General features: G+C 44.4%; 1 protein-coding gene across 1 annotated transcript; it reads left to right on the top strand.

Moving 5' to 3' along the window:
* The first annotated feature begins 2,879 nt into the window (after positions 1–2,879).
* BTG2 (BTG anti-proliferation factor 2) lies at positions 2,880–7,994 on the top strand. The gene is made up of 2 exons (XM_083744894.1): positions 2,880–3,500; positions 5,133–7,994. Exons 1-2 carry the CDS (start codon positions 3,326–3,328, stop codon positions 5,468–5,470), a joined length of 513 nt encoding a protein of 170 aa, XP_083601020.1. The 5' UTR covers positions 2,880–3,325; the 3' UTR covers positions 5,471–7,994.
* Positions 7,995–10,572: the final 2,578 nt, after the last annotated feature.

Below are 10,572 nucleotides of genomic sequence, written 5' to 3'. Positions count from 1 at the left end.
TGTGCATGCTCATATGACAGCACATGAATAGGATTTGGAGGGGGTTGCAGGCAAGTGAGTGATGTGCAGTGGGTAAAGACAGTCCTGCCACCTCTCTGGTATGCACCACAACGTGCAAATGCAATTCTGAAATGAAGCAGGGGAAACAACATTGCTGCATTTTAAACTGCTAATGTGTACATAGCCCTTTAGAAGTGTGTCTCTTCTCTTCTTCTCTCTCAGCTGAAGGAAACCATGCAAGGTTTCACAATTCAAGGTGGTTTTGTTTATTATGTCTATTTATATCAAGTGGACTTTTGTGCAGTCTATCAAGCCAAAGTACATCCCTCCAAATAAAGGCCTGGAAGGCTGGGGGTTGAGTTGGTCTGCGGCCTTCATTGTGTTCCTCTCTTAAGCGGTACAGCTTAGAAACACTGCCTGGACTGAACTTTTTTAAAGCATTAAAAGTACAAAGAGGGATAAAAGAAGGGGGGAAACCCCCTTTAAAAAGCCAAAAAATTGCATGAGCAGGGGTTCAGGAATGTATCCCCTGACACCGATGAAATATTTGGATAAAAGGCAGTATACAAATGTGAAACATAAATAAATAATCATCTGTGCAGAACAACAACAGAAAAATCACACAAAGAGCAAATATAAAGACAGATGGGGATGTGGCTAAGAAATAGAGGTGGTATTTGGAATTCCCTTGGCTGTGCTAAAGAGAGCTGTTGGGCTGGAGTCTGGAGAGAATCAAGCTCACATCCTCACTCAGCCATGAAACTCTCTGAATGGTTTTGGGCCTTGCAGCCTAATTTACTGTACCTTACAAGGTTGTTGCGATGATAACATTAGGAAAATGGGAGAACCATGTACTCAAGAGCCCCTTGGAGAAAAAGCAGGAATACACATGTAATAAAGCTAAATCAATAGAACCCATTAATGCCAATAATGGCTTTAATCAGGAGTGCTGCTAGGTACTTAAAGGACTCAAGGCACAAGTCCAGACACCAATTTGCATACCCTAATTTATATGTTATGGATGCCTCTGGGAAATTAAGGCGGTGGGTGTCTGTGGGGTTTCATCAGCACTGCGCTTTGCAGACTGTCCAGCTGCCTTATAAGCAAATTATTTTTTAAAAGTTTAATTGGGGGAATGGGGGGAGGCAGGAGATCTGAGGTCTGCAACAAAAGACCCAGGGCCTGGGCTTCTGAGCCACCTCCTAACAATGCCTCTGGTTTTATTACCCTAAACTGTGTTATTCCTTGATTTGAACAGAGTGGAGGGGCTAGCTATCCATGTGCAGGGAGGTGTTGTTGTTGTTTTTTATATGGGGAAGTGTTCTGTCCAGCAACCCTTCTTCCAGGCTAAGTAGGTATAATCTTAGAAGGACAATATCATGTAGCATTTTTTTCAAAGCTTTGACTCGTTTCACTTTCAAGGCAATGTTCCTAGAGAACAGGCATCACACAGGGAACACTGCGTCCCGTGAGCTTCTCATTTGAAACAGCAAGCTTGGGGATTCCCTTTAGGAATAGGAGAGAAATTTGATTCAGTTCACATTTAAAGCTGAACTTATCCAATTCACAATTTCCAAAACAATATGGGAACCAAAACACACCTATCCTTCAAAGTTTGCTGTTCTCCAACCAACCCAAGTGTACAAAAATGGATATATTGGGGGAACGTGTCCCTAAACATGAATATATTAGTAAAGACTACACACAAAAGCAAATTATAATAGGCAAAATTACTTGCAAAAACAGAGAATGACTGTTGGGAGAAGAGCAGAGAGAAGAAACACCATGGAATACGGTCCAACATTTTGCCGATGAAAATAGGGGCCACAGATCCTAGGGCTTGCCAATCAGAAGGTTGGCGGTTCGAATCCCAGTGATGGGGTGAGCTCCTGTTGCTCGGTCCCAGCTCCTGCCAACCTAGCAGTTCAAAAGCATGTCAAAGTGCAAGGAGATAAATAGGTACCACTCCGGCGGGAAGGTAAATGGCGTTTCCATGCGCTGCTCTGGTTTGCCAGAAGCGGCTTAGTCATGCTGGCCACATAACCTGTCTGCGGACAAACGCCAGCTCCCCTGGCCAGTAAAGCGAGATGAGCACCGCAACCCCAGAGCTGTCCACGACTGGACTTAACAGTCAGGGGTCCCTTTACCTTTCCCATTGCATCTAACATTTCTCCAGTGAAAATAGGGACATCCTAAGGAAAAGTGGGACATTCCGGGATCAATTCAGAAACCTGGGCAGCTGCTCTAAATCAGGGATGTCCCTGGAAAATAGGGACACTTGGAGGGTCTGCCATGGTACACCAGATGCCTTCATCTGACACAAGTCCAATAAAACATGTCTCTCCCATGCCCTGCCACAGCAAGCACTGTAACTCTCCAGTGCTTTGACTTCACTCCTAGGCACACTCCTCCATTGCCTCTTAATACAGACAAATGGCAACAATACAAAAATGTGTTCATTAGGAGAAATTAACACAAAAATGCGGCAAATTTTTCATGAGGTTTCTTGTTTAAAAGAAACATCGCAGAAATGTGGTGAACTGAATTTAAGCTTGCTAAATGAGAAAGTGAGAAAACTGAAATGGGCAGATGCTTTCATCCATAGTTTCCTCCCGAGTAGATGCCCTCACAGATAATCGTATCCTGGAGAGAACAAACAGCAGCAGCCTAAATCTGACTTCTGAGTAAACACGCACAGGATGTACTGTTAAGTCCGTTTATGTGTATCTAGGATACAGATCTGATTTTAAAAGCCAGACTTCCCTGGGTTTTTTGGGGGTTGGGGACTAGCTGCTCCCTCTTCCTTGTGTTTCCGATTTGCTTGGCAAGCTGCAATCTCTTTCCCTTAATCCTACAGCTCCCCTACTAGGCAAAGCCCTATAAATAGCCTCCCAACACACGCCTCCCCCTCCAAACGGAGCCCAGCTGCCGCCGCCGCCATGTTCTCGGGGCTTGGCTTTCCCAGTTCACTCGCGTCAAAACTTCCACCCTGCTGAGGTCACAGCTTCATTTGCATTCCGGAGGGGGGGAAAGAGCTCGGCCAATCGGGAGCGTGCGGGCTGGTGACGCCTCGGTTTCCAAGCGTATTAAGAGCCCTGCGCTCAGCCCGAGCCCGTCGAAGCCAACCAGCGGGCTGGGGAGAGCGGCGGACGCGAAGGGAGCCCCCACCAAAGACCATCGTTAAGCAGCAGCAGCCGCGGCGGCTTCCGCGGGGAACGGACCGAGCCCAGGCTGCGCTGCCATCGCCTCTTGCCGACCCGCACGTTCTCTTAAAAACAGCCCGGAGCCTTAAAGGGACCGCCCCGACCTCGCCAATAAGCCAGCCATGAGCCAAATCCAGCGCTGGAATGGGAGCTGCGTTAGCAACTGCAGCCGGGCGGACATGGTGCCGGAGATCGCTGCCGCCGTGGGCTTCGTGTCCAGCCTCCTCCGCACCCGCGGCTGCGTTAGCGAGCAGCAGCTTCAGGTTTTCAGCGGGGCCCTGGAAGCGGCGCTCACAGGTGAGAGGACGGAGCCCCCTCCGAAGGATAAGCGGGGATGTCTTTCTCTCTTGGACTCATGGTGGGGCCAGTTTCCTGGGCCAGGTTACTTTTCCCCGGCGCTGAACAAGTGAGGGACACCCACCGGTCTGATGCGATCTCCTCTTGTCTTTCCTCCCCACCCCCGTCAGTTTTCTAGATGTCAGCATCCCTAGGAAAAGTCTTGGGTTACTTAGTTCAGCTTGTGTCTCTCTTCTCCCCACCCCACCTCCCAAAGCCAAACGCAAAACTCTTTAAAAAAATAAAAAATCCTCACCTATAACTGCGTAAAGATGCAGTGGTTGGAGAGAATTACCTCCGCTTCGGTGGGAGACTTTTTTTGTTTCTAGCAAAGCATTCTCTAACTGGGTATATCATTGCTGTAATAATAAAAAATTCAGACTGGAAAGCATCAACACAATCTGTTGGCTGTGCTTTCTCCCTTCTCTCTTCCTCTTCCCCTCCCCACGTTAATGTTATGACATCAGACAAAAACTTTTTTGAGCTACAAGGGTGTGGGAGACGAGAGCTCTTTGTTCTTGTCAAAGAGGAAGCTTGATAGTGGCAGAAGCCACTAGGAAGTTCGTTTTGTGCAATCTCTGCCCCAAAGAACTGGGAGGATCAGAAGGGCATGCTAGTTAATGGGTTCTGTGGAGGAGATCTGAACCCCTTTGCTGAGCTCCTGCGAACTACATGGCTTTGTCTGAAGCAACTAGTGTCAATAGTTTTAGAGAATCTTTGCTTATAGTTAAATTTGTTCTACAGCTGCTTGAAGTAAAGGCGTAATTCTTCTGCCGCAAACTTAATAGCCATGGTGTTTGTGCTTTTTGGATAATTTACTCTCCCGAAGTGCAATCCCAGACACCTTTACTCAGAAGTGTATCTCCACTGAGTTTAATGGCACTAACATTCAGGAGCTGCTAGCAACTGAGTAGCCTCTATTGAGAAGGCTATCTTAATCACTGCCCCTCTATTGTGTTACTGGATATATAATGCAATTAGAAGGGTTTTCCTAACAAATTAATTATGGGATAGAGCTGTACTGTCAGTTTGGGGTACAGAGGTGAGGATTGCCAGGGATGCATGCTAATTACATTGTCTGCCAAGGAGCTTTAAGTGATTAGTAAAGTACTCTGGCTAATGCATCAGTTAAACCTCCTGGAAACTTCTAGGTTTCTGGTACTCCTGACAAAAAGCACACACACAAAAAACACTTCCTTACTGCCAAGCCTCAGAACTTGTCCACAACTATTCCTGTATCTTTTTTTTTATATTCCTCATGGGAAATGATGGTTGAGTTGTCAATGGGAAAAAAAGCCCTATTGAACTCAAAGGGTTCAATATTAGAACAAACCTTTTATGGTGCTAGGACTTGGTCTGTGTAAAAGGTTTGCCTTAATAATTTTTTGAAAAGATTGAGAGCATATGGAAGTTGAAGTCAGGATGATTGATTGATGTCAAAGTCTCTATCAAACCGAAGGCATAGGATGGGAACCCAAATAAAACACCAAGCTAGCAGCTGTACATTGCTTTGTGTAAAATGTCTCTTGTATTTCAGCAACTATTCACTGTGATTGCTTACCATTCTTGGTGTTTCTTTTTGTGCCCTTGCAGAGCATTATAAACATCACTGGTTTCCTGAGAAACCCTTCAAAGGTTCTGGCTATCGCTGCATCCGTATCAACCATAAAATGGACCCTATCATCAACAAGGCAGCTAGCCAGATTGGACTCAACCTCCAGCAGCTATATCAGCTCCTGCCCAGTGAACTCACACTCTGGGTGGACCCTTACGAGGTATCCTACCGGATTGGTGAGGATGGATCCATCTGTGTTCTATATGAAGCACCTGCAGCACCTGTGAGCTCCTATGGGATGCTCACCTGCAAAAATCAGATGATGCTGGGGCGCACCAGCCCTTCCAAAAGTTACATGATGACAGTCTCCAGCTAAGCACTCCCTGTTGTCCTTACACTGCCAAGACATGGGCTACTGTATACCTCACCTGAGGATGTATTTTTTTAAAAATGAAGAGCTATTTATATTTTTTTTAAAAAGTGAAAATCCAAAATGAAATCAAATAGTAGGCACCACTCTTCCGTGGAGTGGTGTTGAGGTGCCTTTTTAAAAGCTGTTGCAAGCTTGCGAGTCTATTAAAAAAAAAAAAAAGCCAATATCTACCTAATTGGTGTTGGATGACAATTCTGGAGGGTTGACCTACCTACCTGGGAAATGCAGGGTTGGAAACAAGGGGGGTGGGGCAGGGCACAGCACTTTTCAGCAGTGACTAACTATGGGGTAAGTGCTACAACAACTGTGAATCTAAAGGCCAGGATGGTAGTACTTAAGTCATGAACCCTACATGTTGAGATCGGGGTGTCATGGCCTCATTCTAGCTGTGACAGTTTTCCTTAAAAGTCCGTTCATTTTTATTAAACTGGTATACAAGTTCTGCTTCACCACCAGCTTCACCCACTATCCTAATCTGAGCAATTCCTTCTGCCTTCTCATGGCTTAAAAGCATTTTACTAAAACACAGTCTCAATGATAGCCACTTTCTTTGGTCTATTGGGTGTTGAGTTTCTTAAGTGCCAGCCCATCTTTTTGCACAAAACTTGATTTCTTTCTTTCTGCACTGCACTGCATCCTGTACCTCGTGCTCATGCAAAATTCCAGTTGGCACACAAATGTATGGTTTCTAAAATCATAAGATTTGCTTGGGGAGGAGAACCAGGATCTGGGCTGAATCACTGGCTGGTTACTCTGTAGCAGTCAACTCCCATAAAACAAAAAAGTGCAATGGCCAGGCCAATGTGAACTAACCTACCTACTGGGAGATGGCCTTGATCAGGGTTTTATCTGTTCTGATGCCTTTATCTTGACCTTGTAAAATTCCTGACTATGCTGCCAATAACTGCTGAGATGTGATTTCAAAACCAGGGCACTTAACTTTTCTTTTTTTAAAGACCAACATCTTCAGAGCACAAGGTGTTCTTGGTTTATCTCTTGCTTTGAAGGGATGACTGCTTTGCCATCCCCAGAGCTTTTCCTCCTCTGCCTTTCGTGAATTGAGTTCTCAAGACACTGTGCAATATATTTTTCTAAAATTTGGGCACTCTGGAGGAGGAGAGGCTTCTGAGGGACAGTTTTCTGTTCTCGAAGCATCTGTTAACTTTTCAAAACATTTTCTCACACAACTCTTAAGATGTTTTGTGCTCGAGTGTATGAATGTTTGAACAGGGAAATCTCAGCACCGCAGTGGCATACCATTGAAGGGGTATTGTACAGAATAGGGTTTTTTTAAAGACCACCTTTTTAAAAAGCTGGAACTTGCCAGGAAGTTCTCCTGGGCAACCTCTATTGAGATGGGTAGAAGTTTAACAAGAGTGTCAACTACAGAGTTCCTATTCATTTCAGTTGGGTTTGCATGGTGGGAACTTCCTTGCACCCCAAATTTTCTAGCAGGTGCATCAGCCCATCTGTGAAATCATTTTAATTTCTTCAAGCTCAATATGTGAAGCTTCTAGTGTTTGAGCATCAGACCCTCCAGTCAATAAATGCAAAGGTTGTAAAGCACTAAGGGTCTCCTATAAGCTTAAAAGATGTGCTGCCACTCCGTTAGCATACTTGTGCAATATTTGGTAGCATGACAAGGGGAACACTTTCTGCACTGTAGCTTTCCCCCCTCCGAGGAAAGATTCTGTTCAAAGTCTACCTGGGAGGTTTGTTCCTTATCTGGTGCATTGAAAACATGATACGAGTGGGAACTGTAACATGTCCAGGAAAAAAGTTTGTTTTGCTACACTCCCTGCCTCTACATGGAATTTCCCTAATGCCAGTACTTGTTTGGCTTGCCAGGTTGGCATGATCAATGCAACTCTGTTTAAATGTATCTTAGTATTTCCACTTATTCCTTCTTTACCAACGAAGGGTGCTTCTGAAAAAACAAGCTCTATTCCATCTCCTTTGTTCCCCCCACTCCCCAACATCTTTGAAGGATTGATTGAGGGAACAGAAAAGGTTACCAAATATCATGCTATTGTACCAGGCATGGAATCTAGTATTAAGATTTTTGTTGTTGTTAGCATTAAGCCAACCAAATTTGGCCAAAATCTGTTTTGTAATGTGCATGTAAAAGCTGTGAATTGATGTATGCTCTTTGTTGCCTTCTGACTACAAGCCTGACACAAACTGTTGCAGTGCTGACTAGCTGTGATTTAGGAACAGCTTATGGGTGTGAGTGTGTGCCCTTTCCTCCCTTTCAAAAACGTTTGCAAAACTTGAGCTGGACTGTTGAGCGGGACCTACTTTTCATAATTGGTGAAAATAATACAAAGTTTGTAAGCTATTTTGTGTTTGGGGGGATGATTATTGTACAATAGTGTTTTTATATGCAAAATGTACAGATATATTGAAAAATGTACACTTTTGTTACTTTAATAAAAATGTAGCAATTTAAATACGTTGCTGGAAATAATCCGAGGCACTGGCTCATTCTTTGCAATAAGGGGTCCAACCTATCTGGCTCTTAAATAAAGAGCATTGCAACAATGCTGTTCCTACTCAGAGTAGGCCCATTATAGTCAACAGGCATAACTAACTTGGGCTTGTTAGTTGCAATGGGCTAGGGTCCTACTGTGAGTAGGACTTAGTTGATTGACTGCAACACTATGTCTACAATCTGATAATTTTGTGTTTGAAAAATAGCTTATTGGTGATTAAGGTAATGTAGGTAATGTAGAAAAAGGATGGGGATCTTGTGGCCCTTCAGATGATGATGGTAATGATAGACCTGCCAATTTCCATCAGCTCCAGCAGAGATGTTGCGAGTGGTAGACTCAACAATAGATTCCCCACCCCTGTTATAGAGCTGCTATAGTTTGCTGGTTATATCTCCCATTTTTTCCTCCATCCTCCTATGGGCCTCTGGTCAAGCTGTTTTTTCAAGACACTGTACCCATATCTCAAACAGTGCTTGGGACTACCAGAAATGCACAGAAGCAGCCCTAACGGGGATTTATGATGTGTGCCTTCAAGGCAAGACCTGGGGAGGGGAGGGGAAGTCCAGGGCTCTGATTGGCCAATGAGCAGGACAGCCCCCTCTCATCTCCCCACAGCAGGGCTAACTGGCCACATTTTGAAGTGAAGTAATACATGTGGCTATTGAAAGAAGCGTTTCTGTGTCGCCTAACTGTGCCAGTGGATAGCAGTTTAGGTGGATTATTTGTAGTAAGTACGAAGATGCAATAACGGGATTACTTTAAGGAGTTAGTACATCTGAATCGTACACCTCATTCCAAGTGTCCTAGAAACTCTAGGGCTGCTTGTGAATGGTGTCATCTGAATACCTTGTGTTTTGCAAGGGGAAGAGGCAGCAGGGATGTGGGTAGCAGTTGAATGGGTTGCATTTAGCCAGCTGTGCTTGAGGGTATGCTGTGATGGCTCCCAGAATTAAAGGCACTGCAGAGCCCTTCCAGGTACCAAGGGGACAAGTGATGCTGGCAAGGAAACAGCTCTGCAAGGTTGTGTGCCCAAATGCAGAACAGGTGCTGATTGCTTCCCATAAATAATGATGATGATGGTGGTGGTGATGATAAATGAAATGTGCCAGTTGTTACACTAGACAGGATCTCAAAATACAGTTGCTTTCCAAGTGATCTGACTTCTGCCTTGCAAGGACTGCCTGTATTGCTATCTGTCCCCAGTTTGCCAAGTCATAAAGGGTTTTATGGAGGTCCCTGGAGTTTGGTTCCGCATCCCTTGGCCAAGCTACTATGATCTCTACCTTTTTAATATTTTTTTTTATTAATTTCCATTTTTCCACATGTTAAAACAACATAACTTGCAACAAACACGCCAACCTCATTGCTTAAAAATACCACTTTTTTACAGTTCACTCCAAAAAAATTTTTCCACATATTATCTTTACATTTTAACTTGTACTGAGATTTTTTTTAAAAGCACAGTGCTCCAATGGAGTGTTTTGAGGGGACAGATTGGACTTCTAAACAAAACAAAAGAGTTGGGAGAAGCTGCATTTCCCTAATCAGTTGTCAAGGAAATGACAGGCAGGAGTCTATGTTTAATGCCATCCTTCATGACTCTGACTTCCTTGCCAAGGTTATGCAATTTCAAAGTAATTGGCTGAGAAAAGGCTGGGACATCGTTCTCCAGAAATAGCAATTCCAAGAACACAGTATGAAATGAAAGAATATTGGATGCCCAATTCTAGTAGCATAAAAGAAAGCAAAGCCTTTGTCTCACTTTAATAAGGATCTTATTCTTTCAGGTCATATTTCTCTTGTGCTTTAGATTATTCAACTAAGTGAGTTCTGGCACATTTCAGGGTGTTCTGAATTTGATCCAGAAGAGCAAAGGCAAGTTGGTCTTACCTCAGAATCTAATTGCACCCTTAAAGCAAAAGTAATCTCAATCTCATGGGATGCAGGTGGTGCTGTGGGTTAAAGCCTCAGCGCCTAGGGCTTGCCAATCGAAAGGTCGGCGGTTCGAATCCCTGCGGCGGGGTGCGCTCCCGCTGCTCGGTCCCAGCGCCTGCCAACCTAGCAGTTCGAAAGCACCTCTGGGTGCAAGTAGATAAATAGGGACCGCTTACCAGCGGGAAGGTAAACGGCGTTTCCGTGTGCGGCTCTGGCTCGCCAGAGCAGCGATGTCACGCTGGCCACGTGACCCGGAAGTGTCTCCGGACAGCGCTGGCCCCTGGCCTCTTAAGTGAGATGGGCGCACAACCCCAGAGTCTGTCAAGACTGGCCCGTACGGGCAGGGGTACCTTTACCTTTACCTAATCTCAATCTCTGGACTTTGGATAATAAAATCGAACCAAAATAAAGTCATATTAACAGTGGCACCTGTCTTGGGACAATAGATAACAGTGTGTGATTGTAAAATGGCAAATGCATTACAAGATTAAAGCAGGCACGAGCAGAAGAATCTAAATGTGTGTATGCGTGCTTCAATATTTATATTTTTATTAAAATATGACCATACAGTATTGAAAATAAACATTTATCTAGATCTGCCATTACTATATTAGATAT

This window comes from Podarcis gaigeae (genome assembly GCF_964106915.1).
Source record: "Podarcis gaigeae genome assembly, chromosome: 6".
NCBI classification, from domain to species: Eukaryota; Metazoa; Chordata; class Lepidosauria; order Squamata; family Lacertidae; genus Podarcis; species Podarcis gaigeae.
This window is presented reverse-complemented; position numbering and strand designations above follow the sequence as displayed.

Coding starts and splice junctions, on each gene's coding strand:
- BTG2 (XM_083744894.1), top strand. CDS start 3,326: ATGAGCCAAATCCAGCGCTGGAATGGGAGCTGCGTTAGCAACTGCAGC. Junction 3,501..5,132: donor CCTGGAAGCGGCGCTCACAG/GTGAGAGGACGG, acceptor GTGCCCTTGCAG/AGCATTATAAACATCACTGG.